General features: G+C 38.0%; 1 protein-coding gene across 18 annotated transcripts in view; it reads right to left on the bottom strand.

The window, feature by feature from the left end:
- TENM3 (teneurin transmembrane protein 3) overlaps positions 1–17,345 on the bottom strand; it is a 697,856-nt gene that overhangs the window by 120,206 nt on the left and 560,305 nt on the right. For all 18 annotated transcript variants that reach the window (XM_079909550.1, XM_079909554.1, XM_079909551.1 and 15 more), the window contains one exon: positions 11,933–12,055. In XM_079909550.1, the coding sequence (XP_079765676.1) occupies positions 11,933–12,055 (123 nt within the window). The remainder of the gene's footprint in view (positions 1–11,932; positions 12,056–17,345) is intronic.

The raw sequence follows: 17,345 nt of genomic DNA, 5'->3' as shown, positions 1-17,345 counted from the left end.
CATCATTCATTGAAATTTAAAATATGTATCTTATGATATTAATAAATATTCATTTTAGCAAAATTAGAATATATAAATAAAAAGATAAAAAATATAGAGAGATTACTTTTGCTTGCTATCTAAGCAAATATCTTCCGTTATTCACAGGAATTTTAAAATACCCGAGATCAAGTTCTACTTTTCATTTTGGAAGCTTTTGCACAAGAACCTAAATTTCTCATAAATTAGATTTTACCAAGAAGATTAAGGAGGGGGGAAAAGAGAAATGGAATTAACCTTTAGTGAGAACCTACAACATGCCAGGTAGTTTCACCTGTACTACCTGTTTTAAATTTCAAAACAACTCTGTGAGGTCGATATTATTTTGAGATGAGGAAATTAAGGGTCAAAGAAGTAAATTACATGCCTAAAGTGACGGCTGAGTCAAGATGCAAATCGGGGTCTGCACAATTCCAGAACTATAGAGTCATCCATATAATCTTTGCTTTTTATTAAAAAATATTTATTTCAAATTACTGGGTTTTAAGTTTGTCTATTCCATATAAAATCAGGTATGTTAGCTCACTGAAAGATACCAGAGAATCTGCTTAGCTTTCAATTTTAGGACATAATTTATTAGGAAGTAATGGGCAGTTTTGTGTGCCACGGATACTATAACAAAATATTCTTTGTGTTATAATTTACTATAGATTCCCAATACGTTTTTGTCTTTCGGTTGACTTCCACACGGTGCTATTTAAAACACATCCAGTGGAGGAGTAGTCTTTTTTCCCACTAACATGTTAGTAAACATGAGATCATTCATATTTGGACTCATTATGTTCACACATTTCTAAGGCTATTATTATACTTTACCGTTATTAACAAGTTTCTTGTTATTTTCTGAAGCTTATGTGACTGAATCGGCTCTCTGGTCTTCACCCTATCTCCTGCTGGTATAAGTGGCTTAGTAGTTTTAACAGCGCACACATGCTTTGAGAGCTGGTAAGCATTAAGTGGTACTAATCCTGGAGCTGTTTTTCCGAAACACCATCTTTGCCCAAGAGCGTTAGCTTTGGAAATAGTAATCAAGTTCTGACTTCTAGGCTTTCAGGTTTTGCTTTGTTGCTTCTCCATATTCTATTTTGAGGTGTTACAATCTTTCTCACTGAAAAGATATGTGTACCCACTGATGGGTCAATAAGTGCATCTACTTATCCATTAGTCCCACAGCTAATTTAACAGGTGGCTCTCTTTCAGAGAGAAGGTTCTTTCATTTGTAAGACAAAATAACCAAGACTGAGTGGATGTGCTTGAATGGGGCAGCAGTAGCTACCATCATAGTCTTCTTGTGTACCTGTAATGAAAAAGCTTCACAGAATCTCAGGGTTCAAGTGCCCTTGGAGGTCATTTAGTCAAGGAGTCTTCAAACAAGAGTAGTCATACCCCTAGGGAACCTGAGGACTTTCCAATGAGGAAAGAGGGGTAGAGTATTTTATGGGAATTAACTTCTAGAACCTCAACAACTTCCATATGTAGACTTCTTTACAACAGACAGGCACACCTCTCACACATCCAGAATCTTCCCTTCATACATTGTCTTAGAACATAAAGTTTCCAGTGTGTCAAACAGGCAAAACTGAAAGTATTTTTTGTTCATAAACCTCCTTTAATCAAGACACCATAAACCCACGGTAGGGCTTTAGTGTTTTTCCTGTCTTACACGTATTTCTATCAAAGGCAAAGTGCGGTGAAGTTGAGAAATGGAGTATTTAAGACTGTTGGCACGTTTTAATATCCGATATATCAAAAGGGAGGGAGAACCTTATTGTTTCATGCCCCCATCACCCACCCAAACATTGTCCATGAATGCTTTTCATTTGCAGAAGAGTTTCATGATTGCAAAGAGAACATCAATAAAGTAAGAAATGTTAAAGGCAATGATGCCTTACTTAATCCAATGGTCAAACTCCTGGCAAGGATTTGGTCTTTGTTCATCTCTCTACTGCCTGCCTAGCATAGGAATTCGGAGCTGAGACAGTTGTGACAAAACGCATATTAATTTATTTGAACTGAAAAAACAAGTCATACTTTTTTTCTGACAGAAAATGTTTGATTTTAATGGGAACTAGCTCTGCCAGTAAATGATATAGTGGGTATTCCTCATAAATTAGTGAGCTAACTAAATAGAGATACTGAAAGTATATAATATGATAAAAGCATTCAAGAGAGATTACACCTAAGGTAAATGAAAATGAACAATGGTTCCATTTTCCAGTCCATTCTGCATGTATCAGATAAAGTGCCACGAAGTAAAAGAATAAGAGGTGTAATTGGCAGTATGTATTTTGCTAAGCCTTGGTGAAGCCTTTTCTGGTGTTCTCCACAGAAATTGAGAAATCGTATTGATTCGAAAACTGCATAATGAATCTTTTTGAAAGCAGATAGTTGCTAATTCTTTGCTTTCAATAAAACTACAGAAGAAATGTGATGAAGTTGACAGCTTGTAGACCACTAAATATACTTTTTGGAAACAGATCACAATGTGGTCTAATAAGGATTTCAAATCATTGAACGGCATCCTTCCAAAAAAATTCTTCCACTCTCTTCTGCTTATCTTGTAGCAAGATTTCTTATGTTTATACTTATAACAAAGGATAACAGGAACAGAATTGATACTGAACCTTGCTTTGCTCTTGTAATAAGTAATATTCATCAGTGAATACATAAACTATTTGAAAAAGTCCCCATTCATCTCATTCAGAGGTATTTTAAATACATTTTCACTTTTTACATTTAATAATTATCAAAATGCTCAACATATTTATATCATAATCAGGTTGATTTCATCCAAATATGTACAACTAATAATTGTAAACAAAAGTCAGTACAGAATAAAATGGATTTTTAAAAACACTTAAGAGTATTATGGTTGCCTAGAGCAGGTTCTTATTAGTCATCCATTTTCTACATATTAGTGTATATATGCCAATCCCAGTCTCCCAGTTCTTCCCATCACCACCCCGCCGCTGCCCCCTTGGTGTCCGTACGTCTGTCCTCTACATCTGTGCTAAAATTCAATGTCAATTTGTACACATATTTTGTTTTAGAGGCACAGGAACAAAGTAGTTTGAAGATCACTGATCTATTCTAGCCTTTCCTATGAAATGTGAATCTAATTTGTAAGGGCACTTCTGCTTCAAATTATTACACTATTTAGAATGGATTTATTTTGAATTAAAGTCTCAGAATGTGTCTTTTCTAAAGGGTAGATGCTGACCTGACCCTGTCATTATAATCAGTGATATAGAGCTATAAGGACATCACAGAGTTTCCTCCGCTTAAGTCCACAGAACTGCCAGCTAGTATCAGTAGGACATTCCTGCTAAAAAGCCTCTATGTGAATGTCAGGAGACTAGAGTTTTGTGAAGGGGCTTTGTCTTTTTAAATTCTGCATTGTTGCTTTTCAAGTCATGGCCCTCCTCTAATTTGGCCAAGTCAAGTGTGGTCATTCCTGTTAGCGTTTTCAAACGCTCTTTATTGACCGTAAACACACCTGGAAGTCCGCGAGCTATTCACACCATTTGATAAACTTGTAAATACTTGGACAACCTCTTCCTCTGAAGCTCATCAGTCCTCCTAGATAAAAGCCTGGAAACAGATGTCTTTCATCATGTCCTGAATTCCAGAAAACTTTGGCTTCAGAGGAAATAACAGAAGGGCCAGTTTTAGTGCTCTCCAGCCCCCCTTACTGAGATCACTCCATCCTTAAGCCCCCAGAGTCTGAACCTGGGAATGATCATAGGAAACACTAAGGTTGTCTGTAGGTTTTACCAAGAGAAAAAGGAGGAAAGATGGAGGAAAAAATAGACAGGGCAACAGAGTGCCCTGTAGTTATTCTAAACTCAAAGCATGTGGGTTAGGAATCAAACCAATTAAAGCCTTCACAGTAAGAGTGAGATGTACCACATCTTCAAACACAATAAAGTATCATCTTGAAGATTTTTTTCCCAACTTGTCCTGTTGTGCCTCAGTGTGGGAGCCACTAGCCGTCTTTTCACCCACTAACTGTGATTTTTCCTTTCATCAGTTAAGCGTGTGTCACAACAGTCTTAATGTCTTAAAATACAGTTGTCAGAGTGTGAAAACATAAAGAGACTGAGTACCACAAAGTTATTGTTATTCCTCTCCTTCTTATGTGATACCCAGTTTATATAAAACACATCGGTAAAGTGGCATTTTTCAGATAATGCCTTAAAAAAAGAACTCTGTACTCTGAGATATTTTACGAATAATAGTTTACGAACCCTAGATTTTATAAGGACAAAACAGAGTAGTATTTAAAATCATACCGGTAATTAGGAGGTTTGGTATGTTTGAATATTATTTTGTGATATCAGAAAACAACCCAAAGTTAAAAAATACGGCATTTTTTGGTCACAGATATCACGAATTTGCTGCCTGCACATCATGTGAGTAAACCAGCCTATAATGATTAAAATGGAACGGCAGAAAATAAAGCCAACTGTGAAAGTCCAACTCAACTGCTGAGGAAGGTAAATGATAATATCATTTTAAGTCCCACAGCGGCACTAATAATTAAGACGTCAGGAAGCAAGGTTGGGCCATTTATAGACAATCAATAGCCCACCCTCCAATTCGATGACCTAACCTTGGATTCATACCCTGACTTTGAGAGCTCTGAGAGAACATATCTTTTTATAAACAACCACATGCCATAACTTAACATCGTGGATACAGAGTGTTACATCAGAAGCTAAGTGAATTAAAACACTACCTTGCAAACATAGTTTAATGGACAAAATCAATATAGCACCTAATTAAGGAACTATTATACAACGCAACAACATAAATACTATATACAATATTGAATAAAACTCAATGCTCTTGCAGCCCCGTTAGCTCTATTTCTTCAATTCACAGGCAATCTTTAACTTGCTATAAAATCTAATTATCTGAAATTGGCTAGTATTTGAGAAAAGTCATACATGCTGAATAACAATGAAAAATTTAAAAGCAATTTGAATTATTTTGTTTAAAGAGGATGAATCACGTATATGTAGTTTTTCAATCTGTACTCATACAAAAGGTTTTTTGTTGTTGTTGAGATTTAATTGACGTACAACATTATATTAGTTTCAGACGTACAACGTGACTCGTTATTTGTATATATTGTGAAATGATCACCACGATAACTCTACCGTACATAGTTACCATTTTTTTCATGTGTGATGAGAACTTTTAAGATCTACTCTCTCACAGCTTTCAAATATATGATAAGTTTTGTTAACTATGGTCACCATGCTGTACATTATATCCCATGATTTATTTATTTTAAAACTGGAAGTTTTCTTTCTTTCTTTTTTTTTTGATTGGAGAAGTCATTTGCTAGAGTTACACTAACCAGAATTTGTGGCCTGCATACTTTGTCTTACATTATCCCAAATTATCCTATGCTGAATTTCAGCATTTGTCTTATTGCTTCTTTCCAATAAAGCTAGTGTCAAATGTCCTGCCCTGGTATCCTCTACTTTTCCTTACCGTGCATTTTCTAATTCATTGCAATTGCTTGCTTGAATCCTGTCTTGCCTAGTAATTCACACACTCTGGGAACAACAGATGTGACTGTCTTTTTTTCTCACTGCTATGTTCTCAGAACCATGCTCTGTGCATGGCACATAATATTATATGCTCAATAAATAAATGCAGAATGAATGAATACTATGCATTCAAAGGAGGATTAAGGAATAGATTTCTTCATAAAATCCAAATAACTAAAAATATAAATAACTAATGATAGGTATTTCTAATATTGCTTTAGAGGATATTTTGATGCTGATTTAAGGAGCTACATTCTTAAGAATTTTGCTACAAATACAAGTACGTAATCTTGAATTGCAGAAAAAAGAGTGAAGTAATAGTTACTGACATGTATAACCTTCCTGTCATGTTCCAATCACTGCTTGGCCCCCTACATGCATTAAATGGTTTTAACCTCACTACTACCCTATGAAGAAACAGGAGGTTAAAGAAGGTAATTTGCTTAAAGCCACCCAACAAGTGCATAGCTTTAATCCTTAATCGCTCTGCTGTACCAACACCTGCTTTGTGTACAGTTAATGCAAGGCACTGTGTCGGGCCCTTTATATCCTTTATAGCATTTAGTCATCCTATTTTCATTCACTCATTGGACAGTACTTATTGAGCATCTATTACATGCCTATAACTGTGCTGACAGCTTTGAACAGAGAGGTGGAAAAACAGTGTGCCTTACACTCTAGCAAAGAAGACACATATTAAATAGTAATGCTTATAACCACTAACATTTTTCAAGCATTTACTATATACTGCACACCATTTTAAGTATTTACATTGACTATTCAAGACCATTCTAATTGATGAGAAAGCTGAAGCACAAAGATGCTATACAGTAACTTGTCCCAAGTATCAAAGGCATTAATAATGGTCAGAACTACCGTAGGATGTGAAACCAGGTGGTTTGGCTCAAGACCCTATAGCCTTTAACTCTCCGCTCTATTGTTTCTATGCTATAGCATGGTGTGACAGCCAGATTGTGGAGAACCCTGTTAAGTCATCTAAAGGCGTTTGACCAGAATCTAGATCACTGAAGGGCGTCAAGTAGGGTACTGATATTTCAAATCTGTATCTGAAGAACGGATGAGCAAGTCTAGAGATATACATCCCAGATAGAAGGTGGCTTCTATAATCCAGGTGAGAGTTGATGGGATCCAGGAGATATTTTGGAGTTAGAATTGACAGGACTTGATGAATGATTGCACAGGGGAGGTGAGAGAGTGGGAGAGGTCAGGCATGACCCCTAAGCTTCTGGCCCAGGTAACTAGGTGAATGATGATGCCATTTCCTGATATAGAAAGAGAGGCAAATTTGGAAAGAAAGATGATGGGCTAGTTGTGTTTTCCAAAGATGGCCACAACATCTCCCATCCCACATGTCCTTATGCAATGTGTCCCCACCATTTCCCCAGTCAAGAGTGGGGTTTAATTCTCCATCTCGTGAATCTGGGCTGATCTTACTGACTTTCTTGACCAAGCAGATATGACGGAAGTGACATCCCGGAGTGTCCAATGCTCTAGGTTATAAGAAGCCTTGTAACTTCTGTCTGGGTCTCTTGGAATGCTCCCTCTGGGGACACTCCTCTTCAGAACTTGTGCTCTGAGAAGCCCAAGCCAAGTGGAAGGCCATGTTTAGACGTTCCAGTCGACAGACAGCATCAACTGCTAGCCCTGTGAGTGGGCTACCTTGAATTTCAGTTTAGTGGAGTTTTCAAACAGATCAAGCAACATCTGAAAGCAATTTCATGAGCGACCCAAGCAAAAAAACAAAAATTACCCAGTTAATCCACAGAACCATGAGAGATGATAACAAACTGTTCTTTGAAGCCACTGGACTTTGATGTGGCTTGTTAGGCAGTAACAGATAACCAAATTGGTTGTTGGGTTCAAGTTTTAGACATATGGAGTTTGAGATGCCTGGAAGACACCCAAGTGGGGATTTTCTAAAGATACTTGGATAGATTTTTCATAGTTGATGTCTGGAGCTCCAAGACAGAGAGATCCAGGCTGCACTTATTGATTTGGGAGCACAAAGAATGTGACATAACACATAGCACATGGAACGTACATGAAGTCGGGAGAATGGATCTGAGGACCCAGAGAGATTATATTCTGAGTGACGGCAATGTTTGGGGATCGGGTAGAGGAAGATGAGTCAACTAAACAAACTGAGAAATCACTGCTAAAAAATCAGGAAGAAAGTGGAAATGGTATCACAGAAGCTAAGGAAAAGGCTATTTCAATTAGGAGTGATAGGTTACCTACTGAATGCTACCAAGAGCTCAAATGTGATAAAGAGCGTAGAGTATCAACTGATGCTATTGGCAGGACAACCGATAAGTCGGGAAGACATCCGTGTCTGTGAGTGATGGTGGCAGAGGACAGTCATGAGGAAGGAGCCTGAAGAAGCCACACTATCACAGGAGTAAGTGGAAGGTGAAGACATGACTTCACGGCGATGTACACACCGTGTTCCAGAAGGGCTGGCTACACGGGGAGAAGAGAAGGATGGGGTGGGGCAGGGGTAGGAGGCAGACTCAAGGGTTCTTTTTTTTAAGACTTGAGAGACTTGGGAATGTTCAAATGTTGATTGGAAGGTGCCAGCCAGTTGAGAGAGGAAATTCTGAAGTACAGAATGGGATCAAGAACGCTCTTGGAAAGATTAGTAAGAAAAGGATGGAAAGACAGATCGAGATGCACATGGGAATGGAGCTGTGTTTACAGGAAATCAAGGTCTCTGGTTTTTTTGCTGAACAGAACACAAGGTCATCTGCTGGGAGCTGAGGGATTGAAGCTTCAAGGATAGTAGGAGAGTTGGAAACCACCGTTGAGACGTGTGGGGAGAGAGCTTGCAAGGAAAACACAGAAGGGCTGCCAGACTGTTGAAGCTGATCAGCCGAGAGACAGGCATTACTCCCTCTTTACGTGGAGGAAATTGAGGCTCAGAGAGGTTGAGTAACTTGCTCAAGGTTACAGAGTACACAGATGAAAGAGCTAGGATTTGAATACAGGGCTGCGCGATGCTCTCCAGCACATTAGGCTAAGTGAATTCCTCGATCCAGCGGAATAATTTTAGTTTCTGGAAAGAGACTGGTGTTTGAATTAAAAACTTCATCCTTGCCTCTTTATTCACGTTGCCCACTTCTATCAGTTTTGCCTGAGACCTCACACTTGACATCTCATCTCTAAAATCTGTAGTCAAAGAACGTCTTAGGAATAATCAGGAAAGAATCATGGCGTGTAATAGAAATTCTTCTTTTAAATACTAAATACCATTTAGAAGCTTTGGTTCAGTGTTCACTTAAAAGCGAGCAGGGAGTTTAGCACCATGATTGTTAGCACCATGACTGTTCCTTAGAATTGTATTTATAAAATAAGAATAAAACAGGACTGCATAAAGAAGAGCACTGCGTCTAGCAGCCACAAAGTAATTTCCCCATCATCCTTAGCACGGTTAATTTTCCCAGTGAGCTTCATTCAGAATTGCAAGAATTTCTTAAGGGTTATAATCTCCTAGAGTTTCTAGAGATGATGTGATCTGGTTCTCTGCACAGTTTATAAAACTGAAGTAGCAGATGATGGCGCACCGTCTCTGCCGGTTCATCAGGGATGCTTAAAAGCAGTGTTTGTAAGATACCTCCCTTCTTGCAAATACAGTCCCCTCCTGCCCGCTGCACTCCGGTATTTAAATAAGTATTTAAGAGATACATACCCAGAACCTTTACTTGGAAAAACGAAAATAAGAATTCCTTACCAATTTAGGGTTTTTCGGGCTACTGGAAAAATAATAAAGATAACAAGTGAGACTATTATTTAGGTCACACTTTGGACAAACTCTGAGCCCCGAGATAGCCTTCTTTCCATAAAGAGAAATTCCTACGAATGCCCCTGTCCGGTTGGCAGGCTGCAGGATCCATTCTCCAGTATATCTAACTCATTCTGGGGCATCTGTCCTCTCCTCCTTATGTGGGAGGCTAGGAAGATGGTCCTTCATTTACACGCATACAGTACGTCCCCTACATACGAACCTTCCTGTTGCGAACTTTCAAAGACGCGGATGTGCATCTGGTTCCAGCACCTGTACCATCAGCGTCAGGCGTGAGCGACACTGCAGCTCGCCCTCTGTCCCCTATTGCTGACCATCCCTCAGCTCTACCATCTCCCACCTCCTCTCCCTCCTCCAGGCAGTAACTCTTCTCGCCTGTTCACTGGATGCCAGCCCCTGTGTGCCAGCTGTTGTACTGGACTACTGTACTTTCCAAGGCACTGTCCTGTAAGATGAAAAATGTGTTCTTTATTTTTTGCGTTTGTTTTTTAATGTATTATTTGTGTGGAAAGTATTATAAACCTATTACAGTACGGTACTATGTAGCCGACTGTGTAAGTTGGGTACCTAGGCTAACTTTGTTAGACTTATGAACAAATTGGAGTTACGAACGCGCTCTTGGAACGGAGCTCGTTTGTATGTAGGGGAATCACTGTATTCAGTTGCTCCACTGGCACCTGTCAACTGCACCCCATGTGTTCTGTGATCACATGGGAACTTCAGTCCCTCTTAGGGAAGTGGACTTTCAGAGCCGTGTTTTTGAAACTGTGGCCCACAATCCTTTGTAAATTGCAAAATTATCTGAGTGAGTTTCAACTAGCATTTGTGATAAATGGGAAATTCAATAAAATAGAATAGAAAATCCCAAGAACCAGCACCGAGGCTGTGGGAGGGCCTCTGAAGCCATAGCTTTCTCAACATCACACATTTCAAGGGCTGTGACACTCATTAGCCACACTCTGTTTTCCTTCTGATCGTAATGAAAGGCTAGGATGTTGTAAAATAAACGAAACGTCTACGATAAGCATTTTTCCCTTCAGTCTGTAAAAGAGCCCCTGCATGTGTGGTTAAGAAGTGCGGTCTGGCCATTTTCGTGGGAACAATCCACTTTAAAAGACAGTCTAAACTGCGATCTCTATAAATCAAAAATAAATACTCTTAATTTCTGTGTAGTGATGGATCTGTTCATGTGTGTGTTATCAGTGCATAAAAAATTAAACAGTTGTTTAAAGTAATTATATTTCATTTAATTGAAATTTCCCACCAACAATTTTAACTAGGTAAGCTTTTCTTCACTCCTCTTTAATCCACTGTGCACTGACTTCCACTGTCACTGTCATCAGCCACCAGATTACAGTTTTTTGGAACGTACAGCACTTTGTATCAAAAGACTCCATACAGGGGTGGGGTAGCGGTATTTATCATTACTATGAAAATCTAATGTCTTATAAAACCTCTCAGCCTCCCCAAGAAGGAAGAGGAGTGTCATAAAGTGTTATTGTTAAAATAAAACAGAAGCTGGGAAAGAACAAAAAAAAAATGGTAAAAGCATTAGTCACAGCCAATGGGTACATGTAACATAGCAGCATATATATAAATACAAATAAGTATATTATAGCTTCTTTCTAGTCTCGCAAAGAAACTAGCCACGTGAGGGTGAACATAAGAGATGCCAAAGCAGAACAAAAGTACCAGATAAGAAGAAACGAAGAGGAAGAAGAGCCAGGGCAATGCTTAAAGGCAAAGGATGTACTTCTCACGTGACAGAAAAGGTGTCTTGATCTGCTTGCTTTGAGACATAAAGTATTAGGACATTTTGCAAAAAGTCAGAGGATGCCAAGTGCCAAGACATACATACAAGCACACACACATATATAAAAATAATAGGTATAAATGTGCTTACAGATGTACATATTTTTCTGAAAAAATGAAATACAGCATTCTCTAACCGCTTAAATTCCATTTTTAAACTCAGAGCCAGTTGATTTGAAAGTCTGTTAGTTCAAAGCGTAAACTTTTGAAGGTTTAAAGAAAGGGCAAACAGAGGAAAGGTCAATAAATGAGAATCCTTTCATGTGTTTTGTATGTAAAAGCTTTTAAAACAAAATGAAGATAGTATTCCAACTCCACATACTAGCTGAACAAAGAAAGCTCAATATACCCGAGGTAATATGAGGTGATACACTGAATTATAATCTATTTACAGACTAGAAATAAAACAAAATGCACACTCGCAGGAAGGAGAGGCAGAAAAGCCTAGCCATCGACTCAGAAGGCAGAGCACTGTATTATTCCTATAATAAAAATGTGAATTTCCAATCCTTCAGGTAAATGAATAAAAGTCACTCATTAAAAGATAATATTTGTAATTCCGAAACCTTTTCCTTCTCCCATATAAAGATGAATGTTACATGGGTAAAAATAAATTTATTTTATTTATAATGTTAAAAGAGATGAAATGTGAAAAGAGATGTTAAAAGAAAAACACAGGACACATAATTCTTTCTCTTACCATTGTCACCAGAAGGTAACGATACAGTGTTCGTTGGCATGGTATCGGAATTCACTTTTCCATTCTCAAATGTGTCATTTTCAGTCTGCTGCAACTGCCAGTTGAGGCCAAAGAGATGCATTGCTGGGGGTAAAAAAATACAAGTTGTTTAAAGGTCTGCTGCTTCTAGCTACAATATCAAATGGTATATATGTTTATAACAAGAGTCACATGTAAAGTTATAATTTCCATGTTCTGGAATACCAAAGACGATTGCATAATAGAAATTAGAAACAAACAGTTCCTCAGTGCAACACGGCAGCACTTTGATACAGAGTTGATATGACTCAGTTAACTGGTACCGGGAAATTCTTAGGAGCGAATCATTGCTTGTTCTGCTTTGTTCCAGTTCTACTCTGCACCGTCATTTAAGTAAGCGGTGGTATGCTCTCAAGCAGTACTTGCCAAACTTACATGACCACAGGCCACTTGCACAGGTACAACACGTTGCTGCAATATCTATAGGCTCTCAAGAGATGTGATGCTATTCTCTTGGATTAAGGTAACAACTGGCCCCACAGACGAATTTGGTGCATGAAACGTTCAGAATGGATTCAGATGCACAAAATATAGTAATATTTGAATGTTCTAAATTTAAGATAAATAATCTTCGAATTTATGACTTACAGTTCAGCAAGAGCACAGATCAAGCAACGTGCATAGGTATCAGGTAATTTCATATAGAGTTTCTGACGTGGGTTTGATAATCTTAGAAACTGATACAAATTTTGTAAATGTGTTTACTAATTTTCTTGATGTAAAATACTTAGAAAATACGTAACTAGATAATATAATTATAAAGAGAAATGTAACATAATCTATCATTTTATATATTATTTATTAAAAATATTTAGAATAATAATCACTGTCGTATTAACCATTAACACTTAACATTCATTTGTGCTCTATAGCATGTAGTTTAGGAATTAGTCCCTAAGGAAGGCTAAGTGTCCATGGGGAAACCCACTGTCATATTACTATGTCATGCAGGAGAATTTTTCAACATTATTTGACAGTATATATTCATTATACATGTTGGAATTTACCAGAGAGGTGGAGAAAGACATGTTTAAAAAGTATTGTTAGAGACAGTATGATAACAATCACTGTAAAAAGCCCTTATTAAATATCCAATATATAGTAACAAAACAAAATTAGTACAGTGTAAAGAGGACAGGCTTTAGATGTAGTTAGATTTGGGTTCAACCTCAATCTAGGATTTAACCTTAGACAAATGATGTAATTTTTTTTAATAGTTTTTTTTTTTTTTTTTTTAGTTTTTTCTTTTATCTGAAAATAGCTTTATTTCACTTTCGTTCTTCACAGACGTTTTCACTAGTGTAGAATTCTGGATTGGCTTTTGTCTTCTTTGACCACTTTTTTTTTCCCTTGGCTGCGTTGGGTCTTTGTTGCTGCGCGCGGGTTTTCTCTACTTGTGGTGACTGGGGGCTACTCTTCATTGCCGTGTGCGGGCTTCTCATTGCGGTGGCTTCTCTTGTTGCGGAGCACGGGCTCTAGGTGCGCGGGCTTCAGTAGTTGCAGCACATGGGCCCAGTAGTTGTGGCGCACGGGCTTAGTTGCTCCGCAGCATGTGGGATCTTCCCGGACCAGAGATCGAACCCATCTCCCCTGCACTGGCAGGCGGATTCTTAACCACTGCACCACCAGGGAAGTCCCAAATGATGTAATATTGTTAAACATTAGGTTTACTTACAAAACGAGACCGGATAAACCTATCTTATTTAACTGATGTAAACTTTCTGGACAGTATACGTTAAGGCACCTAGCAGGACAGTCCGTAGTGTATAGGTCTTTTATTTATTTGTTCTCTACTCCAGGTTACTGAACCATTTGCAGTCACCTGACCAGACCATAGACCCTCTCAATAAACAGTCCCCTCTGTCTGCAATGCTCTCCACCCACTGCAAAATACCTCTTGTTCCCTCAGATGGTTGGTATCAACTTCTTGGGAAGGCACTCCCTGACTGGGTGAAGCATCCCTCCCAATATTGTGTATCTCATTTGCCTTATACAGTATCTGCTATTGAGCAGATCTCGCTAAGTATCTGTCAAAGAAACAGACTGTATTTTCTAAGGTTTTAAAATGTCACACAATACTGTTGTGGATAAAAGTATAGTAATTTAAGGAAAAATTAATAAATATAAAATATTTAAATATAAAACAAATACATAAATGCCTAAAAATGGAATGTTATATTATTAATAATGAATTAATGACTAGTCAGTGTTATGCTCTATGAAAAGTAGTTTTGTGAAAAGTCCACTAGCATTATATATAATTGATTGACTTTTTTAAAAGAGTCAACAGCTTGGTGACATTCTATTACCAGTGTCACATTCTTCTGTTAACAATACCTGATATAAAATCATCCTATAGTAAGAAACATACTAAACATAGATAGGAACATAGCTGTATCCACTCTGTACAATCTGTAGCAAACGTATATACTCATGACTCCCTGCTTAAATTACAGTTTTCCAGCAATTCCCTTTAAAGACTGATTTTTTTCAAGGATTAAGATATAGGTTATAGAATTCTCCAACATACAAACTGTCAACTTGTAAAGAGGTATAACTTATGTCATTTTGCATTAAATTATGTAGTGTTTGAGTGGCAAAATGTCAGAAGCTTTCTAAAAATTTATCGCTTCACACAGTTTTCAAGGTTTCAGATAATTCGGCAATTTTTGAGTAAAATAATGGGTGCGAGGTCCGCATCCAGTAAAAGTTTTGATGGGCACACTCTCGCATAGCAATGATAAATATTCCAAAAGGGTCAAAGTTTCTACACAAAATAACGTATCATCATTGTGAGCTTTTATGTAGCACAGATAGTCTTCCTGGATGATAGATTTGCTCATATTATTGGTTTTAATAGACTGTGAAGAGGAGAGACGGTCCATGGGGTCAGGCGCAGGCGTCAAATGTTAGGAAGTAGTGTTATGGCTGCGTCTGGAGCTATTTTACTTTCTGTCAGATGGGCAACAGCTTTATCATGTATTTTTTATTACAGAAAATCTCAATAAAATGGGATTTTGGTTCTACTTAGGATGTCATATAATGAGAGCCATACCAAATAATATTATATCTTGTTAAACACTGTTTTGAAATATGTACTTTGAAAGCGTTGGTGTTTGGTGTTGAGTGAAGCTCTTGACACTTGTTACGTGTAACTTAAGATTTTTATGTAAATACAGGGTGAGACTGACTCCAAAGTTAATGAGAGACAGACAGAGAGAGACAGGGACAAACACAGAGAGAGACAGAGAGAGAGAGATAGAGAGGCAGCAAACTCAAAGTCAGAGTGCTACAGAAATTCCTGAAAGCTGCTATAATAAAACTACATGAGCTCTCTTGGCAGACAAATAAAGGGAGAATTAGAGAAGTAAAATAACATCTGTAAATAAAGAAGGATGATCCCAATTCTTTAATGCCCAGGCTGGAAAGCAGACTTGAACCCATGAGAAGGCACTGCTGCCACTCTTCATGACGGTACAATGGATCCTTGGTTTGCGCAGGACCTGATGGAGGGTGTGGCAAGAGTGCCAAGGAGAGGCGGGGAGCTCTGTGCTCTGCTGAGCCCTGGACCCCTCTGGGCGATGGCTTAGGTGAGAAGGTTCAGGCTGGCAGCCACACCAGGCATTCTCTCAGCCACAGACAGGGTCCTTTGTGTTAGACCACTGGGATGCAATATTTTTAAAAAATAAAATATCCATTGAACACAACCTACGTGTCAAGTGCTGTGCTTCTGTTTCACCCGGTATCTCATTTAAGCTTCACAAAGACTTCGTTGAATAGTTACTTTTTTTTTTTCATTTTAAATCTGCAAAAACTGAGACTTTTTGAGAGTTTAGGGTTCCAAGCAAGTAAGCAGTGGACCGTGACCTTAAACCCAGACCTTCTGGTAGTAAAGGGAATACATAGCACGATATGTATCCTACCAGAGAGCAGTGGAGTGTGAAAATCCACACAGGAAGGAGTCGAACGTAACTTCTGTGCGGGTCAAAGGCTAGAGATATGCTTCTCTACCACATCTAGGAAACCAAAGGCAGAGAGAGACAGTATCTGGAGTTGAGGGCCGGAAAGATATTAATCAGTAACACTTGTATATTCCAATCACCATCCTTCTATACAATACTTTTCCACATAGCATATTGTCTCAAAAGAAAACTTCTACAGTAATATGATGATGATGATTCAATTAATAACAGGCTACTCTGGTTAACTCCAAGAGTCTTAAAGTAAGCTGTATAGGTGTGTATTTTAAAGTTACAGAAATTAGTACTCATGTAGATTTAAGCATTCCATGTGTTTTTCACATTTTCAAATACCTTGATATCTATCATCTTCTAATAATGTAGCATGTGACAGGGTCATTATCCTTGTTGTATGAGGACGAAACACAGGCAGAGAGGGGATCAGTGACACACTCAGTGTCTTTTCAAATTAGTGCATGAAGAGGACTCAGGACACGAGATCTCCTGACCCTGTTTCAGGATTCCTTTTTATGCACTGTGCTGTTTTCCTACTTAACCTGAATCAAAACTGAGCATTCACATCAAAGAAATTTTTAAAAATTTAACACAAATTGTTAATTTATCTCTCTTTTGACAGTAGCAAACATGATCAAAAGTTGTCCACGTGATAAAACTGGCTTCTAAATACAAGATGTTTACCAACTATAAATGGTTGTATTTTTGCAAGATCATTTGTAAGTTGCTTGTTGGGAATTGGAATACATTTTCTCCATATTAAAAAATCTTATGAATGGTGGTTAACTCCCCAGTGTGTCTACAAAAGTCTGCCTGTATATCCAATAGAGATATGTATACAAAACTACGATGAGGTATCACCTCACACTGGTCAGAATGGCCATCATCAAAAAATCTACAAACAATAAATGCTGGAGAGGGCGTGGAGAAAAGGGAACCCTCTTGCACTGTTGGTGGGAATGTAAATTGATACAGCCACTATAAAGAACAGTAGGGAAGTTCCTTAAAAAACTAAAAATAGAACTACCATATGACTCAGCAATCCCACTACTGGGTATATACCCAGAGAAAAACATAACTCAAAAAGACACATGCACCCCAATGTTCATTGCAGCACTATTTACAATAGCCAGGACATGGAAGCAACCTAAGTGTCCATCGACAGAGGAATGGATAAAGAAGATGTGGTACATATATACAATGGAATATTACTCAGCCATAAAAAGGAACGAAATTGGGTCATTTGTAGAGACGTGGATGGACCTAGAGACTGTCATACAGAATGAAGTAAGTCAGAAGGAGAAAAACAAATATTGTATATTACTGCATATATGTGGAATCTAGAAAAATGGTACAGATGA

Source organism: Stenella coeruleoalba (genome assembly GCF_951394435.1).
Source record: "Stenella coeruleoalba genome assembly, chromosome: 21".
NCBI classification, from domain to species: domain Eukaryota; kingdom Metazoa; phylum Chordata; class Mammalia; order Artiodactyla; family Delphinidae; genus Stenella; species Stenella coeruleoalba.
Note: the sequence above shows the minus strand (reverse complement) of the source record. Positions and strands in the feature narration are given on the sequence as shown.